This window comes from Chinchilla lanigera, unplaced genomic scaffold, assembly GCF_000276665.1.
Source record: "Chinchilla lanigera isolate Chin_1 unplaced genomic scaffold, ChiLan1.0 scaffold00145, whole genome shotgun sequence".
NCBI lineage: Eukaryota > Metazoa > Chordata > Mammalia > Rodentia > Chinchillidae > Chinchilla > Chinchilla lanigera.
Genome location: NW_004955546.1, coordinates 173,340 through 197,410, shown reverse-complemented (window position 1 = coordinate 197,410; position 24,071 = coordinate 173,340). Strand labels below are relative to the sequence as shown.

General features: G+C 36.0%; 1 protein-coding gene across 1 annotated transcript in view; it reads right to left on the bottom strand.

Moving 5' to 3' along the window:
• LOC102023850 (zinc finger protein 433-like) overlaps nucleotides 1-24,071 on the bottom strand; it is a 128,331-nt gene that overhangs the window by 90,911 nt on the left and 13,349 nt on the right. The window contains 3 exon segments of the mRNA XM_013508418.1: nucleotides 7,560-9,051; nucleotides 10,756-10,816; nucleotides 11,009-11,132. Of these exon segments, the coding sequence (XP_013363872.1) occupies nucleotides 7,560-9,051; nucleotides 10,756-10,816; nucleotides 11,009-11,132 (1,677 nt within the window).

Genomic DNA, 24,071 nt, shown 5'->3' with positions numbered 1-24,071 from the left:
GTCTGTTGTTGAAGGGGAGATTGTTAGGTGAATGGTAGAGTGAGGCAATACCCAGAGACCAAGACTGTGGAAAAAAAATCGTATTTTATTCATTCTACCTACAGGTAGGCTGACATTGGAGTGACAGCAGCAGCCATCTGGAAGGAAGGATTTCAAAGAGCCCCAAAGTATCTGGAGGGAATGTTTGAAGTTAAAATTGCAGAAGCAATCATCCCAGGTGTGTGTAGATAGAACTGGCACCAGAAAGATTTTAAGTCTGGTCCTGATTATCTTTATTGTTCTTATTTCTTGTTTGCAGAGGGCCAGCTATTGTCAGTGTTGGGGTGTATATTGTATTTAGTAGGCAGGCCAGTTCTCTCTCAGGCCAGACCTGACATTCCCATCTTTTGTTGTTATATGTGGAAGAGGGATGGGAAAGAGGACAGAATCTCTCAGGGATACTTCAGGTGTGACATATGGGTTGGTATGAGTAGCCAAATTGGCAGAGAACTCTTGAGGAATAGGACTGTACCAAAGAGAAGTCAGTGCCAGCATTTATGTGTTGGTAATCACCTGCATACAATCTTGTAAAAGCTGAGAGAAAAGGCTTGGCCCAAAGAGGAGAATCATACTGATGAAGGGGGCACCTAGTGGAAGAAGCCATGAGGGTCAGCCTCAAACATTAAGAGCCAGGCAGATGCTGTACAATTTCTGAAGCCTTTTCTGACAGTCTCTTGGCTGCATCTCGTACTATTCCTAACTGATTAGAACAACAACAACATTCTTCTCCAAGGAAGACATGTAACCAACCTTTTTTTGCAGTGAGACCTAAAACTACGATTCTGAAGGATTACTGCTGCCAGGGTATCCTGTCTTGTTCTGTAAGGTGAGAATGGAGTGAGCTGTTTGTGAGGCTGCCAAAAAGACCTTGAGAGAAAGACAGTAGTAGGATTGTCAGGAAAGTAGTTAATTTGTGATGCCCATTCTTGTAGCACCAGTGATATCCAAACCAATAAGCAGAGAAATTAATGAATGGCTCCGTGTGCTGGACCTGGATTGTAACAGCAATAGGCAGGCTCTGATTCTCTGGGGCAATGTTTATTTTTGAAAGAGGGTTTATAGATTTTACTGTAGTTATTGCTATGTATCTGAAAAATGCAAGGGGCCAGTGATTGGAGCTTATTATTATGGCATTAGTTTTTATATCTTTTGGTTATACTTTTCTGCTGGGTATTTAAAACCAAGTTAAAGTGAGGCCTATCTTAAACAAAGTTGACCTTTTGATGTTTATCAAAGTCTGATAAACCTCTTGAGGCACTACTCTTGGAATCATGTATAAAGCCTCTTGGGTCCTGTCAGTGTGAGCTGCCAAGATGGGTCAGTCTTGCTTGACCATGTTTTTTTTCCTGTGAAATCATGGGAGATTTTTTTTTTCTAGTGACTCTCCTTAGGCATACTATACTTTTGATTTCCATTCTCTGGTGTTCTGCAATTTCCATGGTCAGGAGGTTGTATTACTCACCAAAGTTATAGGATCTCACAAAGAAATATTCCTTCATGTCCTGGGTCCCTGTTGATCTCACAGATCCATGGCCAAAACTATTGCTGTTCTCTTAGCCTAGTTACCTTTTTAGCTCTGGTCTCTAAACTAGTTATTCAACACTCAGAAGAGATCAGTGACATTACGATTGTATTGGGAACAATTAGTTTAACTATAATAATTTTATTTGAATATCAAACACTTTGAAATATAAAGTACAGTCAGAGGACTGTTATTTCTTATCAACCATAGTTGTCCTAATAGTTAAGTCCTTACAGAACGCTAACAGACAATATAGTTTTACAAAGAAAACTTGAGATCAAAAGCCACACATCATATTTCAGCATAAGCAGGATGACATTATTTTTGTAACACACTTAAATGTCCATTTTAATATAGAACAACCTTTTTAGTCAAGCATCTCTTTCTGATCATTAGATATTACATAACACAAAGATACTCTCATTTAATTTATCCTTTAATTGAATATCACTGAAGTTGGTGACACTGCCTGGACAATGCACACTGTCCAAGCATTTGGAAGTGTAGTAACACCAATATAACAAAAACATCACAGAATTGTTTAAAAATATTTTTGACAGGTTGTCTCATGTTGGTTTGACATATACTTATCATAAATAGCTGGAGCACAGGAGAAAGATAGATATCTGAATTTAAAAGAAAAAGGTTATCACCATCAATAATCCTTTTTGTATCTTGGAAGATCTGTATACGTGGAAGGCATGAATATACTTAATACACCATGAGATTAGCAATAATGTCATAGCTATATGAAAACTTTTGTCTGTTTTGTACTGAGTATCTTTTAATGAGAAAACTTCATTGTTTCATTTCTAGAAAACAAATTTTTGACAATAAACAATGTAAATAAATTACAATAATATACTAAACATTTATTGGGATGTGTCTCATAAGGGTATGGAGATTATTGGGGTCCCCTTAGTGCACAAGTGCTGGAGAAATATTTCCAGGCAGCTGCTTCCTCATCAAGGGGAGTCCTGTCTAACAGTTTTCCTGTGCCTAAGAAGTCCCTATTTAGTTAACAATTTTTAAATGATTTATGAGAAGCAGGTATTAACACAATGCATTATATTTGAAAAATCAAAGACTCTGGAGTAATTACCCAGACAATACGTATTACACATATAAATCCAATTTTAACACCATTTTGATCAACTGGCAAACTGGAAACATCTCTTTAATTTTGATGACATCTATAAACTAGTTCGTTATAGACAAATGTTTTAAAAATCCAAAAAGGCCAAAAAAGATACTGTTGAGTTCAAATAAAACAGCAGCTTAGATAGTCAAATACACACAAGACAATTTATTTATAAAAATAAAAGTGCACTCAGATACATTTGGCCATTTTAAATTATAATAACTTTTACAACTTTAAAGTTTGTAACTATAAGTAGTCAGAAGTTTTTGTAGATCATGTAACAGAGATCTCTTATAATAAAAATCAGAATAGAAACCCTTTATTCATAACATATATAATAATATATATATTTTAAAGAATTTTGGCAACTTGCTGTCCTTGTTTTGGGGCAAAATTGTAATCCATTTTGGGTACGAAGTCGGATAAGGTATTGCTTATAGAACAGGTACCTAGTCAGCAGGGGACCCTACAGGAGAGGAGAGCAGATATAACAACCATTGGAAGCACTGGGGGTGGAAAAGTGGGTGTAGCAAATAAAGTCCCTGAAGGGGGAGACAAGGATTTGAGAGGATCACATGAGGTATGCAAAGTAGAAATATTAGGGAAGGTAAAGAATTTCTGTACATAGAGAACATTTTTTAGCATTTGGCAGTAGCTGTCTAATTCTTGCAGAATGGAGGGACTCAAAGGTCCCATTCTTTGGCCACCAAATGTTACACAGAGATTAGATGTTTAGGCTTCAGAACATTTTAGAGGTGGGCTAAGGGAAAGAGAAGAATTCCCCATCAGGAGCAGAGAAAGGTAATTGCCACACCTAGTGTGGCAAAACAAGGGTGGCAGGAGGACCTATACTGAATATGTTCAGTTGAACAGTCAAGGATGTTAGGAACTTGGGTGAATGGGCAAGTAGGTCATCACCTCAACTGACCAATTGGCAAGAGGATCCAGTCTCTCTGGGAAGCATCCATCCATGACTAGTACTAGGTTTACAGGCACAGAGGAGTGAGCCTTTCTCTGTTCCAAGAGGTGAGAGAAGAGACCTAGGGAGCAGTTGACAGCAGAGAGGAAGGAGGTTTGGCACAGAGGTTAAACATTTAGAGCTAAAAGTGGCAGGTGTGGCTAAAGCTGTGATTGTGACTATGGCAGGGAACAATCATGTGTATTTGGGGGTGGGTAATAAGGTACAGAGTGTTAGAAGCTGGAAAAGTGGAGTGAGCATACCTAATCTGAATCAGTATGCATGGCAGGAGCTGGGGAGCTGCCTGAAGCACCGGGCAAGGTCTGGAATCATTGTGACCAGGTAGCTTCAGTGGAAAAGGCTCAAGATAGGAAGTACCTTCCCAAAAGGAATTTCCTATCACCATCCAAGTCACAGTACTATTTGTTAGGTGAATGACAGAGTGAGACAACACCCAGAGACTTAGGCTGTAGGAAAGATCAGATTTTATTCATCCCACCTAAGGGGCAGACTGACATCAAAGTGATAGCAGCAGCTATGTGGAGGAAAGCTGGTTTTATATAAGATTTTTTGGATTGGGGTCAAGACTTCAAAGAGCCCCAAAGAACATGGATGGAATCTTTGAAGTTAACATTGCAGAAGCAATCAGTCCTGATGTGCAGAGATAAAACTGGTACTAGGAAGATTTTTAAATCTGGTCCTAAGTATCTTTATTCCTCTTAATCCTTGTCTGCCAAGCCATTGTCTGTATTGGGGAATTTATTGTATGTAGTGGGTAGCCCAGGTTTCTCACAGGCCAGTCCTAACAGAGATGACTGATGGAAACAGAATAAAAAACCCTTCTTACCAAATTTAAAGATTATCAGATATTTAAAAAGAGCAGCTCTCAATCTGAGTTATATAGTCCATTGTCACGTATATTGTGATTTGAGGCAAATGGACCACTCCACTCCATCTCTTTACAGTCAGCTTTGAATGAATCCTTTCCCCCCAAAAATGACCTCCTTTGATTTGGCAGTGAACACACAAACCTGAACACAGTAAACTGAGTGACTAGTAAAATTTTTGCTTTACCTAGTCAGGAGGCAAACCCAGGCTCCAGATCGCAGAATAGGCAGGATTATACTATGTAGAAGTGTGTGTCTTTTATAGTAATGAACACAGATGATGGGAGGGGGGCAGAAGATGTTGATGCACCAATGTATATCCACTTCCACATCCCTCAGATCATTCTTCTATAGTGGGAACAAAACTTGACTCTGGAACCTAGAGTATGTACATACTCTGTCACTTGTTTGGGGCTGACAAGAGGTAGATGGTTATGTGCTCAGGAGGAAGAAGTTAGAAGCTCCTCATCACTAGAGGAAAAAACTCTTTTAAAGTTTCAAGTTACACTGTCAGTTACATATGCAGAGCCTTGACATTTTCTGTCAGATGTGCTGTGAGTAAAAACAGTTCACTTCTCACCAGATGACAAAAGAATGACTCATGAGTCATAAGCCTGAGAAAAACAAAATAAGGATAGGCGTGAGCTGAATTGCATAAAAATGCATCAGCAAAGAGTACTGAGGAATTTATTAAGGCACATAGTATTGACCCCATTCATTTTCTTGTCAAGAAAATAGTCCTATAATATTTTTCTATAGAATACTTACTTCTGAGGGCTTTATAACGATGCCTTAATAATCAAAGCATATATTGCATTGTATTCACTTCCCACTAAGATGGACAACAATCTATTCAAGGCTCTGCAGAGTTGCTCATTAGAAAAACCCTTTGAATAATCAGAGGCTGCAATGGTTCTTTTCACTCAACCATGTTATCATTTTGAATACTGGATACACTTATGTGATATGAAATATTTATTTTAAATAAATGAAAGTAAAACACACCAAAAGATTGGAGCCTACTGTCATGTAATCCACTAAAAATAATCCAGAAAATGTACACTGACCACCACTGAGATTTCAATCTCCATTACTGTGGAAAGTCAAGGTTAATTGTAGACATCCTTTTCCTGTGGGTTTCCAACTGGCTCTAGAGACTTCAAATTATTAACCCAAATTTTTTAATTGCGAGAGTTAGTATGTTCTCTAAAATCCCTATGTTGGAAACTGAATATCTAATGACCATAATTGAGTTACAGGAACACTAAAATGTGAAGAGTACATGAGTGTTTTTTCCTGATGAGTAGAACGACGGTATCAATGTGAGAATGGATGGTTTACGATTAGTATCAGCACAACTTTCCCTTTTTCTTTTCATCTCACATATGGTTAAATGGCCTTCAACAAGGTATATAGTAGGAAAAACGTTTTTGTGCCATGCTTTTGGAATTTCCAACCTGAAAATGTTTAGAAAATATATTTTAAAAATTTAAGTTACTTAATGTGTGATTCTGTGATAGAGGATGAATAGTAGGCAAGAGCACTCATTATGTTGATTGGAATTAGAAAGCAAGAAAGCTAAGAAAGCAGCACCTTGGGAGAAGGAACTTGAGAGCATGCTACAGTTGAATGCACAGAAATTCAACTTTTGAAAGGATAATGAAGAATTATACAAACCAGCAAGAGTAAATAGCCAACTATAGGGATCAAGTACTATACTATAATATACACATACATTTTAACTTCTGTCCAGTAAACCCTCTTATAAAAACTTCAGACATTTAAAAATTTCTCTAGTTTAATGTGCTTTATCAGTAAAACCAGAGTCAATCAAAACTGTACCCCAAAATTCTAAACAAAGATTCAAAAATCTAAAATGCATATAAAGACCTACATATTGGAATCACTCATCCTAAAAACAACTTTTAGCAAATTGTAATTCTGTGTGGCACAGGATTATCCATAGTAATCACTACGAGATCTATGTCACCTTTTTGCACTCTACAAGAGAAACATTGGACTTTCTCATTAACATCTCCCAACTTCACCACCTCCATTATTGGCAACCATCACTATCCTCTCTGCTTCTTTAAAATTCTTAATTTTAGATGCTAAAAACAAATATGATCAAATTTGTTTATACCTTCCATGTTTCACTTAATGACTTCTTGCTTAATTTACATTGTCACAAATGAGGGATTTCTTGCTTTACGTGTCAAAAAAATTTCAGCATATGAATAAATTTTACTTTATCCATTTAATTAAGGCCATGGCATGCCTGTAAAATGTTCCTTTAAGGCCAGGTAGTGAAGATTGGGAAGCAAGGTGCTTTGTCATTCTGAGTTTAATATTATGACACATTTTCTGATCTCATCAGTATATTAACACACAGATATAGTACAGGAAGAATGTCCCTGGGTGTGTGATTTAAAACAGTGTATCTCATTACTAACACACATCTCTGATTCTTGGCTTTCTCACATTTTGTATTTTACTAAATTTTGAGTTTGTGTATATTCTGACATTATGAGAATTATAAAATGCTTTTTCACATTATTTACATAGGCTTTCACTATAGGGGGAGTTCTGCTCATCAAGGTAAGTGGAAAAATTGAAGCATTTCCCTCATTTATAGCATTTATATATATATATATATATATATATATATATATAATTTACTTCTCATGTGAAGACTATTATGTACTTGAATGCATCAAGAAAAATAAAATGTTTCCCAAATTGTTTATTATGTTCAGATTCTCTCTTGTAAGAATTTCTTAAGTTGTAATGGTACAGTGTGCTGAAAGAGATTTTATATTGCATACAAAAAAAAAGCTTCTCTGCACTGTCCTTTCATGTCATTGCAGGTTACTTTATACATACAAAATGGATTACCTAATTTTTTAATGTCTTTGTTGATTACTAAAGGCTTTTCCATATTGTTTATACACATAGTGTCTAACCTATGTGATTCTTTTCATGTACCTGACAACCACTGTGTGTGCTGAAAGCTTTCCCACATTGCTTACATACATAGGGCTTCTCACCAGTATGTGTTCTTTCATGTATTCGACAATGAGTGTGTTGACTGAAAGCTTTCCCACATTGCTTACATACATAGGGTTTCTCCCCAGTGTGAGTTCTTTCATGTTTTTGACAATCACCTTGTGTGCTGAAAGCTTTCCCACACTGTTTACATACATAGGGTTTTTCACCAGTGTGAATTCTTTCATGTGTTCGACAATGACTGTTTGTGCTGAAAGCTTTTCCACATTGCTCACATACATAGGGTTTCTCACCAGTGTGAGTTCGTTTATGTCTTTCACAAGAACAGTGAGAAGTGAAAGCTTTCCCACATTGCTTACATACATACGGTTTCTCCCCAGTGTGAGTTCTTTCATGTTTTTGACAATCACCACGTGTGCTGAAAGCTTTCCCACATTGCTTACATACATAGGGTTTTTCACCAGTGTGAGTTCGTTCATGAATTTGACAATGACTGTGTTGACTGAAAGCTTTCCCACATTGCATACATACATAGGGTTTCTCCCCAGTGTGAATTCTTTCATGTGTTCGACAATGACTATTTGTGCTGAAAGCTTTCCCACACTGCTTACATACATAGGGCTTCTCCCCAGTGTGTGTTCGTTTATGTCTTTCACAAGAACAGTGAGAAGTGAAAGCCTTCCCACATTGCTTACATACATAGGGTTTCTCCCCAGTGTGAGTTCTTTCATGTTTCTGACAATCACTACGTGCGTTGAAAGCTTTCCCACATTGCTTACATACATAGGGTTTTTCACCACTGTGAGCTCGTTCATGAATTTGATAATAACTGTATTGGCTGAAAGCTTTCCCACACTGTTTACACACATAGGATTTTTCCCCAATGTGGGTACTTACATGATTATCAAATGAAGTGCTACCTGTGAGAGATTTCCCACAGTGTTTATATAAGTTGGCTTTTTCTCTGTGAGCTCTTTCATGTTTCTGAATATCACTGTGAGAAGTAAAACCTTTCCCACATTGTACACATATATATGTATTCACTGTGCTGTTATTTCTTTCCTGGATTTGAACATAGCTGAGTGCATGGAAAGCTTTCATATCCTTCCTATATAAAAGGGGCTTCTCTTCAAGCCTAGTTTCTTCAGTCCAATCAGAGTAGGATTTTTCGTTTTCTTTACATTCATATGGTTTCATTCCAGGATTTGCCTTTGTATTCTTCTGAAATGACTGAAAGTCAGTGCAGGCTTTCCCATTTCTGTTACAGTTAGACAGCTTCTGTTCAAATCTATGATACTCATATGAATTGAGCCCAGGGTTATCTATGATGGGCACAGTTGGTGATGAATGACCAATCAGAAGCTTTCCACAAGCAAGGCTTTCACCTGGTTTTGCACTGAGCAGTTTCAAATGCACATTAGTATCAGAAGTCATAAAATCCATTTCTCTGTGTTGATCAAATAATTTATATTGATGGCATTTTTTTACCTCTTCATTTCTGTCAAAGAAAAAACCATCAAAACAACCAATCACAATGAAATGTATCTTTATATTAACAGTTTACCAGAATGAGGTCTATTTTGATTCCCCCTAGGAATATGTTTTGAATTTACTGTATACTCTAGGTGATGGCTTGTAAATAGCTTTTGACAAAATGATTCCTTTGAGAGTTTATAACTGACATGTTTGTAATACATAATACTTTCGTTTTGAGGAATTGGTACATATGTATGATACACTGATTAGTTTTCATACCCTTTTCCTCATGACTCTATCCCTGCCCCTTCCACAGAGGCTTTTCATTTTCTCCAAAATGTCTGCCTCTCTTTTCTACCATCTCTATTTTGGCCCTTATTCATACTTTGCATTTCTCATATAAAATATAACATGTGATGTTGAATTTTATGTGTCTCTCTTATTTAATGTAACATGGATTTCAGAACCATCCATTTTTTTGGAAAATGATATCATAGCATTTTCCTTTATGGTTGACTACTATTTCATTATATATACATATCACATCATTTTCAGTGCTATAGACTGAACCCAGGGTTTTTGTGCTCAGCTACATTCTCAATTATATATCTTTTATTATGAGACAGAGTTTTATTAATCATTAAGTTGCCCAGGTGGAGCATGAATTTTTGATGTTCATGTTTTAGCTTCCCAACATGCTAGGAATCCATGTATGTACCATCCTGCCCAGGCTATCCCATTTTTTTTCTTTTTGCTTATCTGTGAATGGGATCTATGTTGTTTACAGATCTTTACTTTTGTAAGTAGATATATATATATGTGTGTCAATCTAATATGATTACTTTAACTTTTGGGGAATAAACCCTGTAGAAGTACACATGGATAAAATGGAATTTCTATTTTTACTTTTTTGAGGAATCTCAATACACATTTCTATAGATGTTATACTACAATGATATTTCTATCGACATTATAGAAGATGACTTCTAATATTTCAGAAACTGAAAGAATGAATGCTTTGGAACATTGCTGGAAAACAGCAATTATCAAAACAGGGAGCATTCATTTGGATTTTGAATACTTCCTCAAGGTTACCAATTTTGCAAATAATGAATGTGTAGGCCACATTTAAATAGATATGGTATTACTTCCATAACTTGTTTGATAGGAAAGTGGTCTTCTGAAAATACATGTACATGTAATTACATATCCTGCACTAGGCTCTTGGTCTGAGTACAAATATTTTTATATACACCCATAGTTAATATTTAAAGACATTTTCATACAACAGTTTTATAATCTTGAGTATGGGAAATAATATTTATTGTTTTTTCTTTTTTTTGTTTTTTTGAGACAGGGTCTTGCTCTGCAGTTCAGGCTGGGCTTTAGCTCACTTTGTAGCCCAGGCTGGTCTCAGACATGCAGTGATCCTCCTGCCTCGGCCTCCCAAGTGCTGGGATTATAGGTGTGTGCCACCATGACTGGCTAATGTTTATTCTTATACATTATATAATTTCACTTGTGGCTTAATGTCAATACTATATGCATTTCAGTCATAAACATATTTCAAATATTCCGTTGACACATTCTAGATAACCAACATGTATCCACCTTTGGAGAAATTTTGTGAGATTAAAGAAATTTCAACATTGCTTTATTTGTGTAGTTGACTTGGTTCTAATATTTCTAAACTTTCATGAACATTCCTCTTGTGAAAGCAAATTACCTTAGATTTTTCTTGTAATTGTTATAGTCATCTTCAATTTGGTGGTCATCCCAATTTCTTCCTAAAGAGTTGAAAAATAAATAGAATGATAACTTAATACAGTACATGAAAAGTGTTAGATTCCATTTGATTCATTATATAATGTGACCATGCCTGGAAAATTCATCAAAATATTTCCTTATTCCAATTAGGCAACTGAACTGATGAACTCAGTTGTCTCATTGCATAAATGGGAAAATGATATCTTCCTTACCTATAGCAGCTGCATTCCTAAAGTTTTCCCACATCACATCTCTGTAGAGCTTCTTTTGGGATGGATCCAGTAAAGCCCACTCCTCCCTGGTGAAGGTCACAGCCACATCCTCAAAGGTCACTGCCTTCTATGTCATTAGAAATATATTTCCAGGAAGAAGAGTGAGACTCACAAAATGAAATATATTCACTCTACTCATAAAAAGCTGAAATAAGGCTGGGTTCTACAAATGTTTACTTCTGGCTTTAGTCATCAAATACTTATTCTCCATTCATAAGCACTTGTCACATAAGAATTTGGATGCTAGTGGAAAATTCATTGCTAAACAAACAGCAGAATGAGAATATTGGTTTTCTGCTGGCTTAATCCAGTTTTATTTCTGCACTGTCTCTAAAGTTAAAAGACAAACAAACAAACAAACAAATGTGTATATGAAAATCTAATGATTTGCTCTGACAAATCATAGAAAATATCTGTATTTTCAACTTATCATTTAGGAAAAAGAACCCTTCCTTCTCTGACTATATTTAAACAGCATTGTGAAAGTTGAAACTGGTTTCATAGACAAAACTTTAATTAAACACAAAGTAAAATTCATGAATGGTAAGTTAAAATGTTAATGAAAAACTACAGCTTTTTTTTGTGGAGAATATCACTGAAATTAGATTAAGGAAGACATTATCTTATAGTTCAATGACACAAAATACTCGGCACAGAGATAAAAATTTCTAAGGTGTAATCGAAATGGGATGTACTAACCAACTGAGTTTCCTGCCTCTAGCCACAGGTTAGTGCTGTGCACCCAGCTCAAAGAGGACATTAGGACTGACTAAGTGTGTCAGTGTCAGCCACACATTGTGACCCACATGCTTAGGCCAAGGAGAGACCCAGTACTGAACAACCAAGTTTGCAACCTATAGCTGCATGCTGGGGTCTTTGTGGTTACCCAGGTAGGATACCAAGACCCACTGATCCAGTATTGTATCAACAGCTGCTTATGGGATCTCTGTAGCATACAGCAACAGAGGTGACAACAGACACATGATTGAAGATAACAACACCCAGAGTAGAGTTTTGCTTAGGGACTGAAGTGTTACCCTACCACAGAGATGGGTCAGAGAAAACTTAGGAGCTAGGCTTGGAGAAAGGGAGTGCTAAAGAGGGATCTCTTAGTATCTCTTGGGAGGCCTGAGATCACACCAGTAGGATCACAGAGCCAGTATTTTAATGAGGGAGGCTAAGTTTCAAAGATGAAATCACTATGTACTAAACTAAATTCAAAATAGATCAATGATCTAAATATTAAAACAGGAACACTCATTCTGATGGGAGATAGAATAAAAATCTTGAAGACATTGATGTAAGTAAAGACTTTAAAATCAGATCCAATTTAAAGACCCAAATTTAAAAATCCAATCCAAAAATGGGCATCTGAGATGAAGAAATACAAACAATAAATAAGTGTATGAAAACATATTCAACATCACTGATGTACAAACAGTAAATAGGTGTATAAAAAATATTCAACATCATTGGTTATTTGAGCGATGCAAATTGAAACAACACTGAGCTTCCATCTCACCAGAAAGAATGGCTATTTATTAAGAAATCAACCAATAACAAATGCTGGTGGGGCAGTGGAGAAAAAGAACCCTTTTTCACTGTTGGTGGGCATGTAGACTGGTGCAACCATTGTGGAAATCAGTGTGGAGATTCCTCATAAAACTAGTATTGGAGGTCTCATTTGAACTAGCTATTTTCCTTCTGGGTATTGTCCCAGAAGAATTAAAAAAATCATACTACATAATATATATGCACCCATGCTTATAGCAGCACAATTTGTAATAGATAGACTTTGGAAACAAACCAAATGCCCATCAACTGAGAAATGGATTAAGAAGATGCAGTATTTTTATACAATGGAGTACTCCTCAGCCATAAAGAAGATAAACTTGTGATTTTTATAGGTAAATGGATGCAACTCAAGACCATACTAATAAGTGAAATAAATCAGATGCACATGTGTAAACATTGTATTGTCTCCCTGGTGTGAGAAGCTGAAAGAGTAAGTAAGATAAAAATATACAATATATATTGTAAAATGGCAAGAAATTTCACAAGGGAAGAGAAACTGTGATGGAGGAATGGAGAAAAGAAGGAATGGAAAAGCAAAAAAAATTATATTTTGATAGATATACTACTAATTTCTCTCAGTTCATTGAAAGGAAAGGTTTGTGCTAACATTGTTTGGACAATTAAATGCTGATAACTTCTATTCTGAGTAACTGATTTGATGATAACAATACACAATGTATTTATCATTGTTATCCTCCAATTATTTTGTTTTAAAACTGTACAATTTTTTCTTTAAAAAATAAAAAATAAAAAATAAAAAACCACAAATGTTGGTGTGGTTGTGAAAAAGAAATCCTCCTACACTTCTGATGTGACTGTAAAGTAGTACAACCACTATGGAAATTCCTTATACAACTAAACTTAGAAATTCCATATGACCAAGTGATTTCCCTTCTAGGTATCTTTCTGAAAGAGTTTACGACATCTTGCTACAGCTATACATCTGTACCAATATTTATAGCAGTACAGTTCATAATACTATATCCTGGAAGGGCTTGTATACCTATCAACAGAAAAAATAGATAAACAAAATGTAGCATCTATATAGAGTAGAACACTACTTATAAAGAAGCACAAATTTGAAACATTTGTAAGATAATAGATGGACCAGGAATGTATACTGAGAGATATAAATCAGACACATAAGCTTAAATACTATATAGTGTCTCTCATTTGAATAAGGGAAAGCAAAAGAAGGAGCAAAAAAATGGATGGATAGAAGAAAAAGAGGATAAATCTTGTGCCAAAGGGAAAGGGTCCAGGAGACCAAATATGAGCAAATGGGTAGAGGGAAAGTGAAATAAGTAGAATAAAGTTATACCAAATAAAATAACCTAATAACCTGAATGGATGTAAACATTATGTCATAAATCTGATATAAGATTAATATATCAACAAGAATGAAAATGGGGAAATAGGATTCGGGGAAGAAGGTAGGGAGACAGGAGGCAACAGGATTAAAAAAAGAACCAAGCTGTTTTATGAACATGTACACATTTCCCCAAGATTATTACAAAATGCATGTACTCCAAACACGTACTAGTAATAAAAAAGAAACTAGTCTTTGTATAGTAAAGATGAATATCATTCCTCAAATGGACACAGTTTTCTCTGAAATCACAAGAAATAGTCCCAACACAGACCATGTTCAGAGCAACAACAAAGGTCTTAATATTTCCAAAGAAGGGAAATTATGTAAGACTAACTCTCAAATCACACTGAAATGAAACTGGAAAGCAACAGTAAAGATGTACTTAGGAAATTAGTAGTAAGTAGATATTAAATCATGATTTTTACATGATAACTATTAAATGAAAGGCTAAATAATATATGATGTATTTCATTGATACTGGGAAAGATTTATGTGTAAGATATGGGAACAGGACCAAGAGAAGAAGAGAAAAGGACAGGAAGAAAATGGACTTAAAATGCATAAAGATGAGTTATATACATGTATCTGCTCCCCACAAGTAATGTAATCATGTGCTAAAAACATATACTAATAAAAATCTATATTGAAAAATATTAAAAAAACAACTTTGAGAAAATAAAAATGAATATATCTTGTTATCATTTCCAGGGATACCTCTGGAAAATTTAAACAATAAATGCATGCATTAAGAAAGAAAAAAGAACTCAACTTAATATTTAAATATTTCACTTTAGAAAACCAGAGAAGCAAGATAATACTACAAATCACTCAACAGATATTAGCATTGCTAATATTCACTTAGGATTATAGACCACAATGAAAATTATGAACTATATGTAAATTGACTTATTGAATAACTAATGTCACCCTTTACAATGTAAAATGTAGAAGCCAGTATCTTAATATCATATCAAAGAAACACAAGGAAGAAGGAAAACCTAAGTAAGATGGAATACATAAAACTGTCTTCACAGTCATATAGCATTATGTTATATGTTGAAAAATCAAAGAGCCAGCAAATAACTACTAGAATAAGATAGTGGTGCATAATATACATCATTAGCAGATTAAAAACCAAAAGTCTGTCAATTATATATCAATTATTAAGTATTGGAATAGAGATAGCAAACATTATACCATATGTTGCACAGAGGAAGCTAGAAAGAAACAACTTCATGTATGTTAAAACCATATATGAAAAATGCTCAGTTCTAGATGTAATCAATACACACAATACCATAAAGAATGATTTTTATCTTTAGATGGGTAAGTATAAATTAGATCATTCCAAGCGTTTGCAAATCATACAAAAACAAAGCACATATCTGTAAAACATCAGATAAAAAAATACACATGTTAAATTTTCTATATATTTTGGATTGTTCCATAATCTAAACATGAGTGATTTTGCTTATTCTTTCTAAGATTCTAATTTCTTATCACTTGGAGAATAAAGTCAACAAAACTATTTTTAACTAAATAAAACCTTAATAACTAGAAACAATCCATATCCAGAGGCAGTAAAATGAGTGAGTGAAGTTGCTGAAATACAAATTCTCTAAAATTGCATGGGCTATAGATTGAGGCAAAGAAACTGTAAGTAATTTCAATATAATAATAATAACAACAACAACAACAACAACAATAATGCTATGTTAAACTCAATCATTAATTCATTCAACACAGCAATGTGTTTAAGCCAAGTAAAATTATGTTAGTGTTGAGATGGTGAAACTGTAAAGAGGGTCCACAGAGTTCCATTCTCTGGTCACTTCTGAGGTTAGATTAACTCAGGCAAATAGACTGGCATTATCATTAATTTGTTTACCTGTACCACTGTTCTGTGGATTTAATTCATATTTAAGTTAAGTACAAAACAAGTATTTTACTCTTAAATTATGCTTTGCTTCTTTACATGTAATCATTCTCTTTGCTCAGTTCCCAAGAAAATCTCAATCTTATGGTTGTGAGGTAACTTTCATTTTATATAAACATCTTGCTTAATGAAGCAAGAGGAAAGCAGGAGTGTGGGGAGCAACTGAAGCTGGAGATCAATCACACTTTGTTCTCGGGACTGGAGCAAGGCCAGTCCCAAGAACAAAGAGCACCCTAGGTGAGCCACACGAACAAGTTGTGCTAGCTCCAATAACACTCAAGCAAACAGGTTTCTAGGCAGAGGGGTGTCATGTGACATCAACCTGCCAAGTGTATAAATAAATGTTCTGCAGTCACTGAGCAGTTACTTTCCTCCCATCCAGAGAAAGGGCTTTACCTGCCCTCAGCTTTGAGTATCCTGACTCTTATCTTTATTCATCCATCCTCCTACCATCCTTCCCCCTGGCAACTTTGAGAGCTGTGCTGGACATGGTACAGGGGAGTGAAGAAACCTCCTTCACCAGTTTGCAAGGAAACCCACACTGAGAATGTCGAACCTTCCTGAGATTACACATAACTTTCATTATATCTATGTGGCCCAGGACAGCTTACTCCCAGGGGGTGAACAAGGGAAATAAGAGAATTAAGGAATTTTAAAACTGGGACCACTCATGCCCTACTGTAGGAAAGTTTGGGGGACAAGAACAGAAAGGAAAGGGCCTCAGGATGGTTTCTGGCACATCCTGAATGGAAAGTGTTAAACCCCTGCTACAGAAAGCAGTAGAGAGAAGCAGGGAAAACTGATACGCAGCCTGGGGCTTTCTTTGAAGCCAGTGCCCCAATTCATTCCTTTCCACCTCCAGTTACGTACAAAGAGACAAAATAGGGAAGAGACTGTATCATGGAAAACTCAGCATAAAATAGATACATACACTTAGACACTCATGAACCTATATATAAATATATAAACAATATCATCTATGTATGTATATATGTATGTATCTATCACTATATATATCACTATTTCTTTTTTTTTTTTTTTTTTGGTTTTTCTCCGGTACCAGGAACCGTGCGCTTGCCAGGCAGGCGCTTTTTGCCGCTGAGCTAAATCCCCAGCCCCTATATCACTATTTCAGTGCACTAGAATGTACATTAAAATGTGGAAATCAGTGTGGAGATTCTTTTAAAAACTAGGATTAGAGATCCCATTCTTCCTAGCTATTTCCCCTCTGGGTATCTTACCAGAAGAATTAAAAACATCATACCACAGTGATATATATGCACCCATGTTTATAGAATCACAATTTATAACAGCTAAACCTTGGAAACATCCAAATGTCCATCAACTGAGGAATAGATTAAAAAAGTTTTTTTTATATACAACAGAATACTACTCAGCCATAAAGAATGATTCACTTGAGACTTTTATAGGTAAATGGATGCAATTTGAGACCATACTCGCAAGTGAAATACATCAGACACAACATGTATAAACATTGTATTTTCTCACTAATGTGAGAAGCTGAATGAGTAAATAAGATTCAAAATGTACAATAGATACTGTGAAATGAGAAGAAACTGTTCAAAAGAAAAAAGAAACTGATGAAGGAAAGGGGAAAGGAAGGAAAAGGGGGAAATATATATACACACACAAGATAGTGAAGATGGTTATACAGCTAGTCTCTCTTAGTTCATTGAAAAGAAAGATTTGCGTTAATATTGTTTGGACATTTCATGCCTATATCTTGTTCTCTGAGTAACTATTATGAAGATCACAATGTGCAATGTATTAATTATTGTTACTCCATTAGCTTGATTTGAAACTGTTTTATTTTTATTTTTCTTCTACTTCTCTTTAAAATGAAATTTAAAAAATTTTTAAAAAAATATGTATATATATATATCCCTTTTTGCTAACTCAGTCTTGAATGCAAGGCTCTGCTATAAAACTCACAGATATCACTTTGAGAAAGCAAAGAAGACCAAAGAAAACTTATCCAAAAATGTACACATAAGCAATGGAAAGATACAGTGCTGATGCAGGAGTCTCAGGGCCTAAAATAGCCAATCAAATTATAACAACTTTCAAGGGAGAGTCCCTTTCTTGCCAGATAATAAAAGAGGCTAAGAACAAAGACTCTCTGAAAGCTAGCTCCAGACTCCCTACCTTCCTCCACCAAGATACTTCTCTATTTCTCTCCTCTTTCCAATAAAGTGATTTGGCTTCTCCTTCTGAACTTGTATCTCTGATTCTTTTATTGATGTAAAGTTTACAAAGCTTAGATAAGTTCTATCTTCACAACACCTGACACTACTGAGTCACATTCCCATGGAAAAATTGTTCTCTTGTCCATGGGCTGAATTTTGAACAGAGAACAAGTGTTGCCAAGTTTCTTGAGGGTTCATCTTCCTTTCCAAACTCAAACATATGTTGGTTTCTGAACAGTGAGAAATTCTCTCTCAGAAAACAGTTGTTACAAATTTTAAAACTGAAACCACCCAGAATTAACACAATTCTAACCTATTCAGAGGACAGTCTTATTATGCCTCAAGTGCAGATTTTAGTCCAAAGCATGTGATTTTAGTCCAAAGCATGTGATGTTGGAAGTTATGAAAGGGTAGTACGCTGAATCACTCTACAAACCAAAATGAAGATATTGCCTCATAGCATTTATAATAAAAATAGATGGACATTTCTATTGTTCAGGATGATCTGATAGTTTTAGATTCTGTGTTCTAAAATATGGGAAATTGACCATTATTTAAAAAAACAATCTTGAAAAAATGTCTTTGAGGTAATTTCCATTTTTAACATAGACCCAATCTGATTTTTACAGAAATAACCCCAAGTTTATACATATATAGCTAGAGCAGAATACAGGATTTATTCCAGACTTTTTTACATATACTCAGTGGACAAAAATTGCAACATTCTGGATATGGAAATTATTGGTGATGCGTATTTTAACCAACCACTATGATTTGGGTAAACAGAAGTGATTAGAAAACCCCCACATTAGCTGGGCTTGGTGATCCAAATCTGTAATCACTTCTCTCTGAGGGTCTGAGGCAAGAGGTTCACAGATTCTAACCCCAGCATCTACAACAAAAACATCCAGCCTCAGAACTGTAAAAAATAATAAAGATTTGCCTGTAGATAAAGGTGACTGTGCTGTGTTTTATCCTGAGTATTCACTCTGTGACATTTAGAAAATGCTATCCAATTTTTAAACTCACAAGGAGATACCCTTTTCTAATTTTAAACTCACAAGGAGATACCCTTTTCTAACTTCCAATTTTCTCTCACAGTGAGGTAAACTGATCAGTAGAAACATAAAACTTATTCTAACATTTTCAATATTTCATCCTTCCTTCAGGCTTGTGATATTTTACCCATATTCAACCCAAACTAGCCTACATCCCAGCATTTAATGCCAAAGTAAGAACATTCTGGCCTCAAGGAAAAATCTTCTCTGGTTTAGGAGCTGAATTTGCCAATTTCCATCACTCCCTCCTTTCCCAAATTGTATCTACTCCCCTGTGCTCCTTCTAGCACAGACCTTTTTAAGCTTAACTCTTGGTGTGCTCACAGACCAGCATTTGTGTCTACCCCTCCTGCAGTACTGCTTTATTACAAAGTCCTACTTTATCCAGGATTTCATTTTCTAAAACAATGTCTACAAACCATTCATGGATAAGACCAGTTAAATGAGAAATTTTATGCCTCTACTAGTATTCAAATTGCATACACATGGGAATGTCCTACTTCAGATTCTATGCCTGTCTTGGCATAGTCATCTGGGCCCTGTGTATTCACCATTTCCAGGATTGAGGTCTCCCAGGGTCCTTCCCATGTGACCTTCAGTCAGTAGAACCTGGATCACAAGTCAATCTGATTCAGGTGGTATGGCTCCAGAAACACACTAGGAGCTTCTGACTTGGATGCCTGACAGAACTAAGTTCCCTTCTCTGGCCTCTGTGCCTGATTGGATAGTTCACAAAGCCCCAGTGCTTCTTTACTGATGCACTGTTGCTTCACTTCCTGCCTTCTGAGCCAGGAGTGACAAGAGAGAAAAATACACAACGAATTTGAGTGGAGCGCATATAACAGACTCCAACAAAGACCTTTCTCAGCCCAGGTTTCCTCCCAGGATATTGATTTGACTAAGTCTGATGGAATCATAGATTTGAAGTAGATTTTCCACCTGCACTGAAAAGCAGCCACTATCTTCTTCTTATATTCAGGGGGCTTTTCCCATGTTTTGTTGCTAAAAATGGGGTCACCAGTGTGCTCCTACACTTCCAGATTCTAGTCACATGGAGAAAACACCCAAGCCCAAAGAACTTGGGTCCAGGCAATGACAAGGCACAGTGAAATCAAAGGCAAGGCTAAAAGTTTTCATAGGGTAGAAATTTTAATGAGGCACTGTGCTTCTTAGCCTAGACTTTCTCATACTGTATTTATCAATTTACTTATTTTCAGCAAAGAAAATAAAAATATGTTGGGAAGAGATATAATCATTTCATAAATAGAGAAATGGGAACCATATGATAGGGTTATGCCATGGAATCAACATGAAAGGAAATATTCAAAATTCTCAGGATGGCAACTTATTTCATTTAAGACTTAAATTAAACAAAATTTAAATTATGAAGACTAATATTTCTAATCCTAAGTGCCAGCATGATAGCTGAAGTATAACTTCACTCCCAGTTATTTCTTTATGACAAAGCAGGCACACCTAAAGATTTAACACTGCAAACTTTCTGTAGTACACAGTTCCCTTCTCATTTGCCAAAAAACTCTTTCAACACATTAATTTTACCAAAGAAAAAGCCAGACCTGGAGCAATCAGATGGTTAACCTCAATGGTCAACCTGATTGTTCTCAGAGATGTTTATTTTATTAGTAAAACACATATCTGTGGGAGTCTGAATCACATACAAGGTTTGGCCTTAGGGACTGTGCCTGTCAGGAGGTGGGCAGCTCTCATTTTCCATGTTAACCTACCATGATATTTCTTTGGAGCCGGGAGAATTTGGACTAATATCCTCAAAATAATGAGTAAATTAATGCTTTTCCTCTTTAGCTGTGTATGTGATATTGTCCAATCAATAAAAAAAGTAACACAGTTTGCTTCATTTCTGACCTAAAAAAGTATCTGAATACATCTTTCTCTAAGCATTTCTTTCACACATATTCTTTGCATGTACAAATGATGGTCTGCCTACAGCAATATTTTTATGTAAAATCCAAGCATTTTCCAGGAAAATAAACTAACTGCAACCAGTCACAACTTTAGAAAGCAGAGACCACCTAATCCATGTGAACATGACATACCTGCTTTCCAGCACTGTGCAGCTGGTCACATTCAACAGTCCTTCTACAGCTTTCAATGCATGCAGATGCCAAGCGATTTGTAATGTAAGGGAGTCCTGCAGGCCAAAATGTACCAAGGGGAATTTCAATGCCATTCCTTTCCTGTTTAACATGGGTGTCATCATGAAGTCACTGGCCTTAAATTCCTGCTGTCAAGTTCAAGTTATTTGCCTACTTCTCGCCAACACTGAGAAGTTAAAAGACAGAATCCAAATGTTTCAATTCTAAACGTTTCAATTCTAAACAAGAAGAATGTTTCAATCCAAATGTTTCAATTCTAAACAATCCAAATGTTTCAATTCTAAACAAGCAGAAGGCTTGATTTTCTTCTAAGCTTACACATGAAGTTGGGGAAAAAAAATCTCAAATACAGTAAATGAATTTAAGCTTGCAAATAATTATTTCCTATTACAATACAGGGCTAGGGACTGTTGCTCAGCAGTAGATTGCTTGTATAACATTCATGAGGATTGATTCCTTCACACTTGGATAAAAAAAACCAAGATACCAGAAAAATAATTTTATAAGAAAAAAATGACAGATCAACAAATCAGATCAGAATTATTCTTCTGTGCCTTGGTGGTTCTCTCACCATTCTAGTTGAATACTGCTCTGTGCCTAGAATTTACATGTTTTGTTTACCTTTGAAAACCATCTTGACTTCACACAATTCCACTGAACAGGCAGTCATTTCTGTAACAAAACCTAAGTATCTTAGAAGTTCCTCTCCCTCTCAAGACCAATGAGGACAGAACTGTATTAAACAGTGATGTGGTAGATGAAGATGGAAAATTATAAGGCAGAGGTATTTCCTTTTGAGAATATGATATTTGTGGGGAGTAGCTGAAGCTGGAAATTGATCACAGGTGCCAAGTGCCTGAGGCAAGCTACATGAAATTGCTAAAGGTTGAATCCTCCTGAGGCTGAGTCAATCCTTGAATTTAAATTATTCATTTGAAGGTGTACTACAGGACATATAGTTATATTTAAGGTGTATCCTAGTGACATGAATTTTGGCTATTCTTCATGGCCTGTCAAACGATAGGAATCATGAAAAGAAACATAGATTATTATGTTATTGGGCAACAGTCTAGGGATTGTGACTAAAGAACTTCTAAGACTCTTGAAATCTCTCACGTGAAAGTCTTGTGCTTTGTAAGCTAAAAAACATGATTAGTGGCTGTGGAACTGAGATAGATTCTGGATAGCATATGGTCTGAAGCACAAAAAACAGCAAGGCATGCTTACATGGTGAAATTTAAAAGCAGTTTTGCTTATAATTATCCAGTTGGCTGAGATACTAATTCCTCTGACTGGATCTGTGGAAGGAGACTAGAGTTGACATAAAGTTAATCATTAAAGACAAGGACCTAGTTATGGGAACATACAGCATATTATATGCACATTCCTTAATGATGAGGTGACAAAAATTTTATGATTAGCACATAGCACAAGGAGTCTGGGACCTGCAGATGAGGTACACAGGACTCATTCTATCCTTAGCCCCCACACTGTCATGCACCTTTTCCATCGGACTGTTGCTGGGATATTTCCTCATTCAATGGTAACAGTAAGTTACTCAGTGTTGCTCTGAGTCCTGTGATTCACTCCAGAAAATAACAATAATACAAAAAGAATGGGAGATTTTGAGAATGTGAATGTGTAGCTAGGTAGGGCAAAGGTGGGTTTCCCTAAAACCCAAATTTGACCGGTAGAAGAAATAAAGGTGTTGTAACAGAATAGCATGATTATACCTATGGATTCAGACATTAACATGAGATAGGGTCAGAACTGACTGAATTTGTTGGAAGCATAGTTGGTGTTTCCTGAAGTGGAAAATTTGTTGTAGGTGTAGAAAAATACTATGTACTTGCTGTAAGAAGTGAGGCAGGTAAAATGTGCAAACTTCTTCTCTACTTGTATGCAATATTTTATACTGTCTGTGTACTACATTCCACATTAGTCCCAAATCTGGCAAAATCTCAGCACAGTTCAGGACAACCACACCAACACTCAACACCTTTTCCGGGTCTACCCCAAACCACTATTTTTCTCTACATTCTATTTTCTCAGCAGGCAGAATAAACTCTACATGGACAGATATCTGGTCATGAACTCATGCTTAAATGAAACACATTGCTGCAGACACTGTAAATTATTTCACCATATTCATGCAAAGTGACAGGTCCCTCCAGTATTGCCTATCAATTACACTTCTACATGGAGATTCAAAAGAGCCTATACCTATTATCCACAAAAAACACAGATATTCCTGGCAACAGCTTATGTGAAACCATGCAAATATCTCTGAAAATGTTAGCACAGAATAATATCATAAAATTTCTATATATACAGATTCAAAACAATCTGAAGCCAGGAATGGCGGTATATTCTTATATTTCCAGCACTCAGGAGGCTGAGGTAAGAAGATCACCATGAGTTCAAGACCAGTCTAGACTACATAGTAAGTTCAAATCCAGCCTGAGCTACAAAGAATGACTATGTCTCAATGCTGCCCCCAAATTTAAGCTTCCCATTGCTATAGAAGTAACACTTCAAAGGCCTTTTTTTGGTCCTGTACATTCCTGACTTTTTATTTGTATACCTTTAAGTCCCAGAAGTCCCTAAGCCAATGTAAGTGGGCAGGGCTTTTTGGACACACCACTCCCGGCTAGTGCAGCAGGTTTCTGCCACCGAGAGATAGAAACCATGGACAGACACAACTATGAAGGTGGTATAAT